The 17604-nt window shown below is 46.5% G+C and overlaps 1 protein-coding gene across 3 annotated transcripts in view; it reads right to left on the bottom strand.

Moving 5' to 3' along the window:
- Positions 1 to 17604, bottom strand: part of NEDD4L (NEDD4 like E3 ubiquitin protein ligase) — a 175682-nt gene that overhangs the window by 124792 nt on the left and 33286 nt on the right. For 2 of the 3 annotated variants that reach the window (XM_074857003.1, XM_074857004.1), the window contains exon 2: positions 11694 to 11767. In XM_074857003.1, the coding sequence (XP_074713104.1) occupies positions 11694 to 11767 (74 nt within the window). Of the gene's footprint in view, positions 1 to 11693; positions 11768 to 16569; positions 16718 to 17604 lie in introns of those variants that run through there. The other variant, XM_074857005.1, reaches the window with a different exon arrangement.

Genomic DNA, 17604 nt, shown 5'->3' with positions numbered 1-17604 from the left:
TCTGGGGACCCAGCAGCCAGTCTGGTCCCGTCAGACCCCTGGAGCAGCGAGCGGGTTCTTCAGCAGGGCTCTGCTCTTGCCAAAAAGGCAAGTCCACCCCCAGCCTGCCTGCTGTGGGCACGCTCTGCCCCAGCCCGCTCTGCGCCCAGAGGGCAAGCCAAGGGCTGGCTTCTGCAGCCCAACACCGCGGGTGCCAGCCCAGGAGTCTTCTGAGACAGAAACTGAGAAATGAGGAGTGACAGCACTTTGGTTAAATTTGCATTAAAAAATTCAATTTAGAGGGCTAATCCACAATTTATTACCTCCTAAAACATGGACAGAGAAGTAGCTGAGTGGATGCTTTTCCTTCTCTCAGGTAGCATTGGCAGGCATGAAACAATAAATTGCATGCCACTATATTCAAGCTCCTTGAGATACTATTTTTTAAATTATTCCAGAAATGGAGCTCACAAGTCAGGACAGGCTGAGATGCATCTATATCCTGCTTTTTATGCCCACAAAGAGTAACTGGGATACATGAAACTTTCTGAATAAACTCACCTGGACTGAAATCTATCCTCTGCAAATATTAAACCTGCATCAGTATTTCCATCAGCGGAAGCGAGGAGGGAAACTCGGTTCTTTAGCTCACTGATAATGATGAACACATGTTAAATCTCATCTTTTAATGCACAGCAGGAGCACTTACAGCAATAGAAACTATATTGGCCAGCAGCACAATTACAAAAAAAAAAATTTGAACAGATCTAACTACCAAGTTATACCTGCTCCAGTTACTCACAGAAAAGTCGAGAAAAAACCGCTAGTGCTACAGCAGTTATTTTCGGAAGTGTCTGCATTCCTCTCTACTTTCTGCTCTCCACGCTCGCCTACACTGCAATGGCTCACGCCGCCCGTGGCTTTCTCCGATCTCCAGCCCAGCAGCTCCCCGGCCCCCAGCCAAACGAGCACCACAGAGCCCGGCTGCCCCCGGCCCCACGCCCCGCCTCCAGAGCTGGGGAGAAGGCATTCGCCCCCTCGCCGCAGCGTGGGCATGGGGCAGCAACCACCCCGCCAAGGGGCACCCGCAGGTGTGGGGACATGCTGGCCAGCGGCATCGCAGAGGGTCCCGGATTGACCATTTGAGGAGAACGCCTCGAGAGACGGTGGCTGCCGTTCACCAGGAACACCCACAGCTGCAGCCACACCAGTCCCGCACGCAGCTGATGGAGGAGGTCCCCGACGTGCTCATCTCCAGCCAAACCATCGCCCTGAACCGACGCGGGGTCCACTCGCTCTTCTCCCAGAAAGCGGATCAATGCCATCAGGGCATGGCAAGGGGGAAACAGGACCACAGCAGCCGCTGCTGAAGTCAGGTTAAGCTGCCAAGAGTATGCACCTACTGGCAAGAGCCAGCCTCCTCGACAGCGAGAGCAGTCGCTGTTTCATCGCCTCGGCGCGTGCTGCGATCACCAAGTCCTGAACTCCCCAGCACCGGCCACACACACACACCTGGTGCTGTAATTCAGAGCAACACCGACCTGCGCCGGAAGGGCTGGGTTTTGGGAGAGATGCTTCTAGCAACTGCTTTAGTTTTGACATGGTTGTGTAGCGTCAGAATCTCCTCACATCTTACATCAATAAAAAAAGAACTGCTGTGCTACCAAGATGTGCAAGCTTTCTCAGGGCAAAAAGCACTGTTTGCAGCCCTTGTATTCCCTATCTCACTGCTCTTACTGTCCAGAAAACTTGGACCATATTCTTAACCATAAATTACGATTTTAAATGCATATTTAATTTTACCAACTAGGCAAAGGTTTGGACAACTGCAAGAGAGGCAAGTAGGCAGCTGGGACAACAGGTAAAGCTGCAGGAAGAGAGTGCTGCCTGGGCCCCCGCACCACCTGGGTTTGCTGCCATCCCCCCCGGGACGTCCACGCCAGCGCTGCCCGAGCTGGCAGCCCCCAGCATGGCTCACACCACCACCCCGGGCCCGCCCTCAGCTGCCACCACCTGCCCCCAGCTCCCAGCACTCGCATTGGTCTCAGAGTTCATGACAAGTTACCACACCGTATTGTCACTCAAGGAAACACCCCTCAAAATTGGTTTTGTTTTTCACTTAATTATTTGTTCAATTTTAACTTCTGTAAAGCAAAAAAATTGCTGTGGTGTCTTTAAATGTGCAAAAATTTCACATACTGGACAAACACAGAACAGAAAGATGGTCCATGACCCTGAGAGGGGACAACCCAAGCGTGAGATGTGATACAACAGAAACAGGCGGGTGAATCCACGGAAACAACAAACAGCACCGGACAGCATGAAGGGACGCGTATCGGCTCGGGGCCCTTCGGCTGTTAGCTAGGCATTTGCAAGCTTCACCGCCAAAACAGAGCTCTATGATGAGCGACACAGCTGACATGCAGTAAGCAAAGCCTTGTTTAAAAATTTAGTGGATTATTGAGAGCTCACGGAGCAAGCACTGACAGTAGCTGACCGCCTCAGACGACGGAGAGCAGTAGTTTCAAAGCAAGCAGGGTGACATGGTCAAAGCGGCACGCTCAGGAAATTGGTTGGTTTGTTGTAGAAGGACCAATGTGCAGTAATCCAAGGGAGAAAAAAAGGATGTGGAAATAATTGGGACGTGTGGTGGTGAGAGGCAAGGAGGGCTCCAACTTACTCATTTACACTGAAGAAATCTGCAGCCTTCAAAGGCTGGACACAGGGTCACAACTGCTGCAGGCACGTGGCACAGGCAGCCACGCTGCTGGGAACACAGAAAAGTGCACAGCACGGGGCTCCAGTCCCAGGAAGAGAGCAGGAGGTTTAGGTATGTTTGAGCTGAAGGTCAGACATCCGTGAGAGATCTGAGCCAAAATCACGGCACGTATATTGGGCAAGAGAGCCATGACCCACACCGACGTTTAGACTCCCATGTTGTCAGCACAAACGTGGCTGAATTTGTAACTGCAGGAGGGAAAATTAGTATGAGAAAAGGGAAAAGTTCAGGAAACTGCTGTGCCTAGAAACAGATTCTTGTGTTTCACCAGCTGGCAGGAACAGACTGAATTCATAGCTCTATACACAAAAAATAAGTTATTTGGCAGGAATACCACTTCCTAGCCGTGACCCCAGGCTTGTGGCCTGCTTGCTGCCTTCCTGTCAAACTTCACCCAGCTCTCTGTTTCTCAGGGCCTCCTTCACACCTCAGGGAAGTGGAGGGAAGACTCCCTCAGAAAAGGGCAGGATGGGAAATAAAGTCACAGAGCCCTCAGCTGGTCATTCACGTTTCAGAGCAAAATGCCCAGAAAGGTCAGTCAGCATACTGAGCGGCTGAGTAAGGCACTGCCTTTTTCAAACAATGAGGAACATTTTAAATTTTTATACCTGTACACAGAAACTTTTCTACTGAGCAATTATGTGATGAAAGTTATTTTTCACTATGACATTATAAACTTCAGGAATTATTACTATGTCCTCTTGCTCATCAGCAAGACTGCATACTTGAACAAGCGGTATTTCTCCATATATACCCAGTGCCTCCTGGACAACATAATTTGTATAACCGGGTAAAACCCTGCTGGTTTTGGTGAAAAACATGAAAGCCTCATTTCCTCGAAATCGTGGTAAAAGCTGAGGAAATTCTCTGGTGCCCTCTGGTGCCAGCTACCAAAAGCAAACCAGACTGAGGAGGCCGGCTCCGTGCACGCACCCGGCATGTGTGCCCACCCCGCATGGAAACGAAGCCACTGCCCCACGGAATCAACCTACTGATACACCTTATGCCCACACCTGGCAGCCTAATCCTTCATTTCACCCACCTGTATGAGGCAAAATCGACATTAAGGTTTCATACATAAAAATACCTATTACCCAACGTGTCTGAGATTGCGCGCCCAGAGCTCCTGGCTCGCTCCGCCTTCACCCACGGCCCCTCCGGGCAGGTCCAGGTCGCCGTCCCCCGGTCGCACCGTGGGACCAGAGGGCAAACCCAGTCACGGAGTGAACAGCCACGACTGGGTACGGTCACGCTCCGGCGCAGGGTGAGGGGAAGCAGATAGGAACTCCAGCTTGTCATTCTCATGAAACAGACGGCAGCGCCTCAACCCTCCTTCAGCACCACCGCTGACCAGGCCTTGAGAAAAACTGCTGAGCCAGAGCCAAGGGGCTGCCCAGGGCTACCCCATGGTGGCTGTTTGGGCACACGTCCTGCACAGCTCAGGAGAAGCCTGACAAGGCAAGTAAGTACAAGGGGACGTGTCGAGCAGCAGGAGCGAGGAGGACAGAGACGGCTCTGGCTCCTGCAATCAGCGAGGTTATCTACAGCACATGCTGAGGAGGTGCTGCCACTGACAACTCCTGCTGTCGGAGAGCCACCACCCCTGCCTATGGTTGGCCCATTTCTCCTCCTTCCCAGGCAGGCCTGCCCACCTGCCTTAGACACAGCACCCAGCAAGTTCACCTCAACATTTGCCCAAGGCTGCTCTGAGGGCCCTGCAGTTTTGATTTAAGCATACTGATTTAACGGGTGAAGCACAAGCTGTGTGTGCTAGCTGAAGTTAAGCAGTGCAGCTGCCACCTTGTCGGAGATACTGCTTTCTTCAGGATATCCTCACCATCTAGTATTTTACTGCCAGCCTCTGAACATTTTTTTTTTTTTTTCCTTTCCCCCTCCTTTGCCTTCCAAAGTACAACTCTGTTTAGATCTAATGAAGCTCTCAATTAGTGTACTGGTTTCTTTCCTTTCCCCTTACTCTGTAAATAACATGTTCATTTCTACTATACTAGAAAAACTTTCATTTTTTTGTTGCAACTCGAGCTATCATTTACAATATATTGCCAGCAAACTCCCCCCCTCCAATGCAATACTACAACTAACAGCCATGTGTTGAATCATTCATCATTTAAAAAAACCTAAAGACAGTGGTGATAGGAACTCGTCATGGTTTCATCCCAACGCCTACTAGAGCACTCATTCACGTACGCAAGAATAGAGTCTTATTTGATTCTTATTTTTGTTGAAGTACCGTAACGCATCAAGATTTTCTGGTGAAATTCAACTTGGACTGGCTGGTGCTCCCCTGAAACACAGCAAGTGCACGGCAAATGAGAAAACTAAATAGCTACAGTGTGCACAAAGCAGAGGCAGAGAGCAAACACTTCTACTGAGCAATGGCATTGCACAGAACTCAAACAGGTACAGGTTTGTACTGCTTTGAATATTCCATTTCTCAAAGCTTTAAACAAGCATAGAAGAGGTTTTCTAGACACCCCCCCAAACTAGAAAAAAGAAAAAAAAAAAGACAGTATGAACTCTATCCTACTTGAGCAACTGCCATGTGGTCAAGCAGCTTTGTTGAATCCGGCCGCTTGTGAGGTTTGCAACAGGGAACCCTGCAGCTTTGCCCCCCCTCAGGACCCCCGTGACGGGCCGTACGCAGCACGTTCACTGCAGCAGGTGCCGTTCTGCACTACTGAGACACTGCTCCAAAATTACTTCCATGAATCCAGCTCATGCAACATTTTACTGCAGAAGATTTTTGGCTAACGGCCGACGTCAAAATCTATTTTGTTATGCCCACCACAAAAAAATAACTTAAGAGTTTAAGTTTTGTCTGTTTTTACAGACAGTAAATAATTTTAAAGAAAACAGAAGTTCTAGATAAAAGCCCTTCCTTGTTGAGCCGTGCATTAAGCAGCCAGCAGTGTGAGCATTCCTGCTCCCTCCGATAGCACTTGTGAAACGCTGAAGAGGCAATTCATTAGGAGCCAGATTATTTTTAAAAATTGGTTAATTTTTGAGAGCAACTTATTTCAATTAATTTGTCTGTGCTTGACAAAGGAGGTATCAGTACAAGGAGGAGAACAGGCTGGTTTTAGAACCCAGTTCCAAAGTAGCACACTCGCTAGGGGGGATAGTTCCAGGGGTATAGCTGTCACCAGAATATTTTTAGTTAAAGCAGGATATACTGTAACTGGAACTGGACCAGCAATAGTGGTAGTGGACTAGCTAAAGAACAGCTAAAAGGTAAACACCTGCTGTGGTTGTCACCTGCAAGGCCTATTCGCCGTCACACCTGCTCTCCCTCCACTGCCAGTCCACAGGAACAGAACACCTATGAATTAAAGAATTCAGCCACATCTCCAGCAGCCTTGTTCTCACCGGGGCCACACACTATGATTTAATACCACCAGAAGCCTGGGGCCTGCATGACCCAGCACGAACACCGCTACCGCTAAATCACTGATCTCAGACACAGGAAATCGGGACAGAAAAAGGCTGGCACCTTGGCTGTGCCTTTCAGGCTGCAGGCTTTTCAGAAAAGAGCAGGTAAAAGCAATAAACCCAGAGGCAACCCATAATAAGGTATCATATCATTAGATGTCTTAATGAAAAACATCCGTAATTTTAAATGAAAAACACTTTACCTTTTCTCAACTTCCAGACAGCAACAATTTCCATTTACTTCATGATTTAGAAGGCAAAAGCAGCAACTAAGGAATTCCATCAGACATACCCTTTTAAGGTATACACACAATCCTTCCCTTCTTGCTTTCCAAAACTCTTAGTTCAATAAGAACACACCACAGTGTCTTATTTCACACAACCAGTAATAACCAGAAGACATTTTCCTCTCGTTTATGTGTTCACCTTTACCACTTGGGAGTGCAACCGTGTGTCTGCAGAGGAACTGTATTGACAAGGAGTGCTGCCACGGCGCCAAACAGCCCAGCAGCCAGCCCAGTGCTACCTTCAGAAGTGATGTACTTCACTTCTTGATATTTTGTAAAAGTGGGGAAAAAGCAATCAAAACCCCAAGTCCCCACTGGACGTACCTTCAGGGAAAGGTATTAACTTGTGCACTGACACAGACCGCGCTCAGCAAATAGACCAGGGCACTAGAGAAGCACTTCTGCCGAGCTTTCAGTAACGTACCGGTCCTCAGGAGAGCAAATGTCATTTTATGTTCCAAGATTCTCTAGGCAGCAACTGCATTTGCGTGCGGTGACTTGCATGGTGCAGCCTCAGCCATGATGATACTCATAGCATCAGTCTTGATATGTGAGTAAAAACACAATAGTAATAAATAATAAAAATTGTGCAGTATGTTGCATGACTAAGATTAATTACATTGTAATTTGCATTACTTAATTACATGGAAGAATACAAATACTAGCCGAATTCATTAAGACATTACATTTAAGAAGTTGAGAGGGAACTAAAAGGAAATAAATGTAAAATAATACCGAATATATTAGAATACAGTATATGTCAGGTGGTAAATATATGTGCCGATGCACTAGATGGCAACAAGATTGTAATGTGCCTTTCAGAGTTAAGCCCCAAAACTAACACTAAATTCACAACATTCCAGTTTGCAATATCTATTAGCCATCAGCAAGTACATATCAAAGACCTGTCATTTTACAGGGCAAAATGTAAAACAGGTTATTAAAAAAACACTTATACCTACACTGACTAGCCACTTACATCCACCTCAACTAAAACTACGTAGATGAAATTCATCACATTTAACCATCACCTCCGGTTGCTCATAGCTACTATTTCATTCCACATCCTAGTATTCTTTGTGTCACTAATCACAATTCTATATATTCCTCAACTCATACATCTATCATTAGTTACTATCAACATGATTTCATAAGCCAAAAAGAACTTCAAAAAAGCAAAATTGAAAGCATTGAGTCTTCTTTCTTATTTCAGTCTTCAGAAGAAAAATGCTAGTGTCTCCAGTGCTCTACGCTGGTAAGAGACTTTCCTCGGATTTAATCAGGCAAGAACTGGCTTTCAGACCCTGCAAGCCTACAGGCAGTGTTTTATAATGGTGAGGTTGATGAAAAATGCTAAGAAAACCCACTGAGATGCAGAGCACAATGCATGCCCTGTAGTTAATCTTTCACAGTTACATGGTGAAGTTACTGCTCTGCCCCAGCATTAAGCCCCACACGGCTCTAGCTAAGAGGCACATCAGCTGCTGGAGCCCTAACTTTGCAATTCTAACATGTTTTCAAACGACTTTAGATTAACTCATTCCAAGGTGTGTAACCATCCCAAATATTTAGCAGTCACTTCACCCACTTTCTCCCAAAAAAGGCATTACAAAGATCAGGAATTTGTCCTCAATGCTGGATTTAATTTCTGAAGAGAGACAAAGACCCCACGTGTTTGTCCAGAACGGAGAAGTGCCGGTTAGGAACGACACGCAGAGTCCTCACGTGCCACAGCACGCGGGGGGCCACGAGTGTGTTAAACTCCTCAGGCCGTGCCCGTGTGTCTTTGGGTGCCGACACCTTCTTTCCTCTTTCTCTGACAGCAACAAACACACAATGCAGCCCCGTAAGTCAACCCTACCCAAACCTATCAATCCCAAGGCATTTTCCTCTGCTCTCAGATGTTTATTTTTCAAAGCAGGGCCTATTTCCCTGCACATTTCCAAAGACAGAGCCCACCTATCGTGCAGAGCTGCCCGAGCGCTTCACTCCCGTGCCCGGCTCACGCCGTCCTTGCCGCCGCACACCTGCTGCCCCAGTGGCACTTGCCATGCGGGAGGGATGGTGGCCCAGCAGGACGCCACAGCGCCGGGCTGCTCTCCACCCGCACGTCCCCTGGGCAGGCGGGAAAGGACCCTCTCCCCAGCAGCCCAGGGATATCCCACCCTGACCCCGCAGCCTAAAACAACAGGAACAGGGGAAGCGGGAAGATGTAAGAGGCGACCTTCTGTCCCAGACACGGAGGGGACACTCAGGAGTGAAAGCGTGGCACTCAGCTGTCCCTTCTTTCCCCAGCAGCACTGCTGGCTGCGCCAAGGGGGGTGCTGCACCCACCGAGACGACCCTTGGCACGGCCAACTTGGTTATTTCATCCTTCATCACCTCTGCTGACAGCGGTGTTGGTCACCGCGCACCGCCCCGCAGCCAGCACCTGCTGCCTTTACGGAGTCAAACCATTCAGCCCATGGCTGTGTGTGAAAAGTCACACTGTCACAAAAATCAACTCGAAAGAGATTTGTGATCTCGTGGAAATTATTTACAGGAGAGTGAAACGACAGAGTGTCAGGGTCTACACCCACACCATGAGAAGGAGACACACACAGACAGGATTAGTTACTGCTGTTTTTTAGGGATCCGGAACACACACTACACAGTAAAAAGCTGTGTACAGTTCTAACACCCATAAATTCTCCTTATCCTCTTGCTTAGGTCAAACACTACATGCTTCTCCTCCACCGCCCCAAATGAGAATTTAATCATCTAGTCATGCTGCTCCTCATCAGAGCTGTTAGTGGCATAGTTACTACACAACGGACTCTCAACAGCCATGTCAGAGTGATACTATCTATAGCAACTTAAATCGTACTTAAGATTCAAGCACCATGAAATGCTAGTATCTCAGCAAGGTATGCAAGGCCCCTAAAACAAACAAAAAAATTAAATTGGCACTTTAGCCAAAGAAGAAAACTTTCTGAAAGCTTGCCAACACAGCAACACAAGCACTTCACTGAGCTTATAATATAGGATGGTGTCAGCCTGAACTTCTACTAAAGAACTGTTTAAAACAAAGTTAAAAACATTAGTTGGGAATATGTTTTTAACTCTGTGGTTTTATGGAAATTCTACTGACTTGAGACCAATTTATTTAAATATTTAAGGGCCACATCAATAGAACTCAGTTCAAATTTCACTTAGTTTTAATTTCATGCATTTTGAAAGATAAAAGATCTTTTTTACAATTTATCGATTCCTAAGCAAATTTAGCAGTTCCTTGGAACACGGCATCTTAAATATTTGCAAAAGTTCTGTGAGAAGTATGGCTGAAAGAGATACTACAATGCCAGGGATTCAGCACAAAGTTTCCAGTGTATCCTTTAATGAATCAAATGAACAGAAGAGTCCCGCTTCTCAGATTACCTCTGCGAATTTGCCACAGCACTTCAATATTTATATAAAGTTCATCTTAATGAGCAGATTCAATATTCCAACGACTAGCTTTGCTTTTCTTAAAAGAAGGGGTAAAATTTAAAGATCTGAAAATAATGCAGAAACAAAACCCAGCCAATTAAATATATCAAGTACATCAAAAAGCTGCAATTGTATGAAAAGGCCAAATTAAACAAGATCTAGAAAAAGCAAAGCTAGCACATAAATATGGCGATTTGAGCGTTAGTATTTGCAACAGAAACTTGGTTTTCTCTGTACCTCAGCCCCATCCCTTTAGAACCCGCTCCTCCTCTCTTTCATTTCGGCCCCCGCCGGCCCAGCTACCTGCCAGCTGCTGCTTTTGCTGCTTATGGCCACCACCAAAAGCTGTTCTTCAACATAGCAAATTTGGGGAAAGAAAATCAAAAAGCTTTGTCTTACCATATTCTGCCCGCAGCTACCAAAGAAACATTTGTTGCAAATTTCACCAAAAAAAATAAAGTTGATTAAACTTTTGATTGCTACTTTCGTGTAGTCCCAAGCTAGATACGCAAGCTAATGAACATTTGTAAGCATCACTGAAGAAATACAGGGAAATCCACAGACAGGCTCATTTATACATTAAGAAATTAGTCATTTCAATAAAAGCTAAACTGGATACCACCGATTTCAAACTGGCAAAAAACTTCTAAGTAGACTGGAGCATTTGCAGTAAAGAATTTTCTCACACTTAGGCTTGAGATAGCAAGAACATCAAACATGAATTAACCTTCAGAAAAAAAAAAATTTAACACTTTCTGGTTCATTTTGGCTTCAGAACCAGCTCCTCCCCCAATTGCTACCTGATTTGATTCTTTAAGTCCTTGCACAGCAAGCCTAGACTTGGCAAAAAGCTATTCCTACACCTGTGACTAATTCTTTCAAAACAAAAGACTTGAGAACATACAAAGTGGCTGTACCTGTATCTTTCCATTAGACCATTTAAAACCAGTTTTCTTGTTTAACAATTGTAACTTTGGCCAAAGACCAGTGCAAACGATGGTCTGTTCGCCCCATCTTTTGATGCCCAGATGAACAGGGAAGCAATCACACAAAGACCAAATCTTCTCTCTTCCCTCTCAGGTCCCCAGTTTAACATTCAAGGTGGTTCAAGGCTCAACTGGAATGAAAGCCTGGACTTGCTCCAGCCTAACAGAAACGCACTAAGCCAGCACAGTTCACTCTGAACCCTTTCCTACATTAGTACTTCGTGCTAGCCTCCTCGTGGCACGGGCTGAACAGGAGAAAATGCTCTGATTGCCTTTCTCTGGAACAGGTGCCACCCTTCGGAACTGCAGCAGTGGCACTCGGACAATTCGCAGGCTGGCTACCAAGCCAGACTCCCGGCGCCTGGCCCAGCAGGGAAAGCAGAGCTTCACAAAACCAGACAGAGAGAGGTGCTGCTGGCTTTGGGTCCTTCCTGCATTACATGGGGCATAGGTGGGGACAGCTGGAGTCGTGCTCAGCAGGGCCAAACCCGGCCCAAGGCTGAGCCGCTCCTCGCAGAGCTACGGCAGACGGTGAACTCGGAACGGCTCCCTACGGCGGGAGAGGGCGTGAACGGCCACGGCTCTGATTAACGGCTTTCTTGCCAACACACAGCCCGTAATTTGCATTGGTTGTAATCAAGTAACAGGAACTCTCGGCACGTTTATGAGCAATCAATTACAGAGCGCCCTCGCTCTGCTAAGTTTATTCTGTTTATACACATAAAACAGCCAATGCAGAACACCCACCTGGCTCCGAAGATGTCTTTTTTCGCTAGATCAATGCCAGAAACCACCTTTACCCTGAGGATACGAGACTCCTCCTGTCAATAAAAAAGAAAACAGGTTTAATGTTTATTCTGTAATTAATTTTGAAGATCAGCAGTTAATAAGAGCTTAAGCTGTGAATGATCTCTCAGCCTTCAGAGAGCAGGAGTCTGCTAGGAGTAAGTAAAACCAGAATAAGAGTAGATAACAGTAATTATGTCATAGTAATAATAATGTAAAAATAATAGTAATAAAAGTCGAAGACAATTTGCTGAACCGGGCCATTTCAAATCCTCCATGATCCGTACTCTACAGAAATTCATTCTGCTTAGACTCTGAAGCTGTTTCTTCAAACACAAGAGAAAATATTCGTAACATTTTTGCCCAATAATGCTAATATCTCTTGGTCAGAGAGATGTCTGTGGTTTAAAAAAAAAAAGGTGCAAGGTTAAAAATAAATCCTTCAAATTACATTTTTCAAACCTGTCTCACCGCCTTGGTGTATACAGAACCGTAACAAATTTCAGTGACGCATGGCAGTTTCTGAAGATGCCTATCAGACATCCACCTGATGCTCAGTTTACTGCTCCCATACGTTAAGCTCCTGAGGAGCACTGGTATAAACAGTATTTTTTACTTTATTTTTTTCACCCTGTTTGACCAGTTTATTTTTGCTACATAAAGAGGCCACCAAAACAAAATCTGGAAAGGATCCTACAGGAACAGGTTCTGCAGTCACCTGTATCAGTTCTCCCTTTCTCTCCTCTGATAAGCCTTCCAGAACTGCAAGATACAAGATTCAATTACAGTAACTTGAGACTCTGTTCCTTGAAGCTTGTTCAGAAAACAATAACATTTCCCCACAGGTTTATCCTGGCATGACCATACTACACCGAGTCTATTTGCTTTAGATAGCTAAGAGCGAGACACGGATTTGTTAGCTGTATCGGAGATTTTGGAGATTATTAGGAAGGTCAGAAACACCCCCGAAGCCCAGCCGAGCCTGTCCAGTCTAATACCATTCCTCTGGAAGGAGTCGGAAACAGATCACTGCAGAGAAAGAAAAACAAAAGTCTCACTGAACCTGTCTGCAGGGCGAGTTTCATCCTGGCACACACCCTGTGTAGTAACCGTGCTGCATTAAAAACTTGAGGATTTAAATCCTTTCTGAAAATTGGTCTGTGGGTATTCTTTCCAGCAGCACTTAACACCGTCCAAAGTGGTTTCTAATTAAGCAGACGGGATTCCTTCCAAAAGAGCCTAAAGCTCACCAGAGGTGAACAAAACAGTATGGGAAAAAGAACAATTCAATGGGCTTACGTTAGTGGACACTGAATTTAGTTTTCATATGTCAACTTTTTTCAATTTGTTAATGTCAATACAACATGCCTGGTCTTTTAGAGCGGTTTTAATAGACAAAAGGCAAAGAACTTGCAAATTGTGATCAAGAAAATTCCTTTATTAAGAGGAGACCACACAGGAAAAAAAAAGTCAGAAATGCAGACTATTCTGACCTTACTGAAGGAGAACTGGAGGATAAGAAGCTGTAATACCAAGCAGAGAGGGATTTCTGACGGTTACTATATTATCAATGCTACTCAGATTTCCTCACACAAAGTCCAAGATCAAGTTTGCTAGAGTGGCATCTTATTTCTGCACTAAAATCATCTCTGCCTATTAACTGAATCAAAAAAATAGTATTTAAAAAACAAACCACAGAGCAGGAGGAAGTCCAGGTCCTGGAGGATCCCTAGTTCAGACATAGAAGATGATGCTCTAGACTATAAACTGATAGATTCTCAAAAACGTATTTGAAGTTTCACTTCCTAATTTGAGCACACCAGAAGATATGACCCTGCTCCCCTGCATGCAGGCTCTCAGCCTCTGCTAAATATTCCATTTTACCAAGCAGAAACAGTGCTTTTGCAAATATTTGTCCAAATTTCCATATGCATGAAATACATGCAATATTTTAAGAAATAATTAAAACACCTCAATTAGTAACAAAGCCTCACCTAACTACCCTCAAATTTTTTCCTTCTGACAGTAAGATACTTACTCTGATAACACCTATTGTATACAAGGAGCAAAGTGAATCTTGGATGGTGGAAAATTCTTCTGCAGAGCATGACATTTGATCTATAGCACTCTGAACCCTATGAGTAGCTGTTCAGACAGCTTGTCTGTAAAATAATCCTCTCGTAATGCACTGAACTTCTCTTATCTGTATCATTTTGTCTAAAAGCATTCACACAAGCAGCATAACGCCACAGGTGCATTCCTGTGCACGCACATGCATAAAAAGCACAATAAAAGAGTATTACAGCTCCTGCGACTACCCAAACCCCTCAGCGATACAGATGAGGAGTTCCCAAACTGAGCTTGCTCAGGCATCCCCACGGGCAGCGGTGGGTTCCAGCAGCAGCTCCCACCTCCCCAGGCCGTGCCCCGGCCGACACCTCGGATTTGTATCCCTCTGCTCTCTGCCTCCTGGGCTGGGAACGCTGCCTGGGGGGAACGGCAACACCGAGGGGCTGAAAAAAAATTAAGGGCTTTGTATTCTTATGCTTGCTCTTTCCGTCCCAATTTCTTTATTTATCTCCAAGTACACTGTGTCTAGGTAGAGAGAGGAGTTAAATTTTCACAGCAAGAGAGGTAATCTCACCTCATTGTCCACCAAAAATCTGATAAAGGATTGCTTGGCTAGGCATAGCAGAGACTCCAAACAGCATCAATTACCTGACACAGGTTTCCACCCACCCTGCTCTGCAAAGGCTGTACAAGGAAAGAAAAATCAGGATTTTGGTTGGTTTTTCCTGTATACCCAGGGCACAATGACAGAGAGCAGCCAAGATCACTAAGTGTAGAAGAATTCTGAGTGAGAAGACCGAGGATCCAAACCCCAAATAAAGCGATCCCTTCCCAGCTTTGAGCCTGAGCTAATCTTTAGTTAAGCAGCACTTATACTTGTTGAGATTAAGGACGTGTTTACACATACATTTCTTTCAGTGGGAAGTGCCAACTCAAACAGCTCTCCCCTCCTGTTTATTCCATTCCCACCAAGGTTCTTCTGAACCTCGGTCAACACCTGGAGCCGGGGGAGCCCACAAACGGCCCATCAACAGAAGCCATGGGGAGAGGAGGAAGAACAGACAGCCAGAGATAAAGGGCAGGTCGAGGGGCCGCTTAAAAGCCAGCACAGCTACGCAAAGATAGAGGCGGCACCAAGACCAGAAATTTGAGGCTTCACTCTACAGCACTCATTAATATCCAGCTGATCTTAGGAAATGCTGACTTGCCTTTTTTTTCTACTCCAAATAACTAGATTTCTGGGATGGGGAAGTCCCCATGTACAAGCACAGAGAATGTCTTCCCCGAGTTCTGTGTCACCTGGACACATCCTCCAGATTAAATAAGGACTAAAAAAGCCAAAGACTTGACCGTCACTCCAGAATTAGCTACCTATAGATTAAGACTGCTTGTCAGTAGGGCTAATGCCTCTCGTCAGCCTCGGGCTGTTGCTCACGCTCTGCACCTGAGTTCAGCAATCCAGCACAGCCCAGTCCAGGGCCACCTGTAAGCACCTGCAGGCCCCGACCGACCAGGTCCTGCAAAGCTGAGCTTGGTGGGCAGGCAAACCCCGGGCACGAGCAGAGAAGGGGCTAAGGAAACCCATCGGGAGGATGATGAAGGAGAAGCGGTGTGCTGCAGAGCTGTGGTTCCTGGGGGGATCCCACGCCTGGGAGAGGGGGTCTGCAGCGAGGCCGAAGGGTACGTGGAGGGACACATGGCTGGAGTCCTCATAGGCAGAACTAGTAACAGAACACAGAGCAGCCTAACGGGGCTGATCAGAAGAGAGGCAGGCACGAGCACAACTCTGCGGGGCCTTGGGTCAGGGAACTGGGCACACAAACTGTGGGAGCAAAGCTCCTCGGGAGGGACACACACGGTTTTACTGTCGCCCAGCGTGCTGACCTGAGACCAGCCAATCCAGCCAGGAGTGGGAAGGGGGGCCTGCTCCAACACACCCCCGCTGAACCACCACACATACCCTTCCTCAGGCATCAAAGAGACACTGGATAGGTCCCTCACCACAGCATGATGATTTTTCTGTTGGACTTGAAAAAAGCACTTGCTTAATTAGCCCATGCACATCCTAAAAATGAAACAGATGCCACAAGACCATACCGTAATCATGAGTTCTTTACAGATCAATGGCTTTAGGTATCACATGAACTGACATGCCGCTGAGCAGAAAGACAACCTTAAACTGTCTGGACAACAACCTCATACACACAAATCCAGCAGAGCACAACTTATGGGCAGGTAAATATCCTGACTGTAAGTCTTTCGTGAGTAATCAATCACCTGACAGATTCTCACAGAGCAGTTTTCCCAACACAAACTTGCATTTTCTGGCAGCTGTATCTAACATCCCTTTGAGCCCCTGGAGTGAAGAGGCAATCGCTTACCAGCGCCCAAGGTGGTCAGGCTCAGGACACCTCCGGGGGAAACCCCTTCCCTGTGCACCCAAGCAGCCAGCGCCCCCCTCACCTAACACCTCCCATCCTTCCAGCAGCAGCCACATCCCCTCCTTGCAGCACCCCGGGGGCGGGAACACGCCGGTGGCGTACAGTAAGGGAGGGCAAGGCTGGGGAGGCTGAGGCTACCTGACAGAAACACCGTCCTTACTGCGGGACTTCAGCTGTGCAGAAGTCACCTGCTGCTCGAGCTGCCCTTCCCAGATGGACACTGAACTCTGCCATTTTTGTACTCCACTGAATCCTGTTCATTTTGAAGGGCACATATCCTAAGCTTCATTTTGAAATACACCGTTTGAAAAAGCAGCTAATCTCACCCCGCAGAGGAATTTTTCTATCGTTTTGAAGCCCTGCCTGGAAGGGTCTCGTGGAGACGCCAGGCTGCGGCTGCCAGGCCCGGGCCGTGCTCCTCCTCCACCGCAGCTCTGACCCCAAAATCGCCTTCCTCTCTCGCTCCGCTCCTTCAGCTCCAACACAGAACACCTCTTGGCATTTAAAACTGCATTGTTCAGAGGGCTTTGATCAAAAAATGTTGCAGCACTGCTACTAGAAACCCAAAGCCGTGCGTGCACACCGGGATGGCCGCTGCTGGGTGGCTGTTAGCGGTGAAGCGATGAAACGCTCACATTTATGAAGCCTCGCTCGTCAAAGTTATTTATGCCTCCTCTCCCTCTGTCCTCGCCCCTCCAACCCTGACCTACCTCACCCACTGCAGCAAGGGTGCCGTAAAGTGCCCGGTTAGGTATTAATGTTGAGTTCCACTGCTAACCACATTCATACTTACTTCTGCTTTGTCCAATGATTAACATCAAGTTTATGTATTCTTGCCTCCCTGAAAAATGTCAGAGGTTACAGAGTTTTCTCCTCTGCTGAAGGATAACCTTTATACAGGTTGTGTTTTCTCATCTGTAGTTCACATTGCCATTTCAGAAGGCTTAGCTAATTTAGGTGGAACCAAGCTATGAAACTGAAAGCCAATCATGCAGCAAAAACCATACGTGACCAACAATGAACAAACCCCAATTCACCTCAGAAAACAGGTAAGGGAATACAGATGCATTTATGGATTCAGGAGGCTTCTGTATGTATATTTATGTGTATGATCCACATTTTTTAACTCATTTTTAAAAGAACACCACATTCACTTCCTCCAAGTGCTCTGAAAAGCAGAGTCATTTCTAATGCCTATTAAAGCATTCCACATAAAGCAAACTTACTAAAAATTCCTCCTGCCCTTGGATGAATAAAAACCCTGGAGCTGGGAAGTTTAGGTAAGAGTTACTCTAGGGAAGAGTTATGGCAGCAACACGGAAAGAACGTGGGCCCTGAGCTGTGTGCTTCTTCCCCACTGG

Source organism: Strix uralensis, chromosome Z (assembly GCF_047716275.1).
Source record: "Strix uralensis isolate ZFMK-TIS-50842 chromosome Z, bStrUra1, whole genome shotgun sequence".
In the NCBI taxonomy this organism is placed as follows: domain Eukaryota; kingdom Metazoa; phylum Chordata; class Aves; order Strigiformes; family Strigidae; genus Strix; species Strix uralensis.
This window is presented reverse-complemented; position numbering and strand designations above follow the sequence as displayed.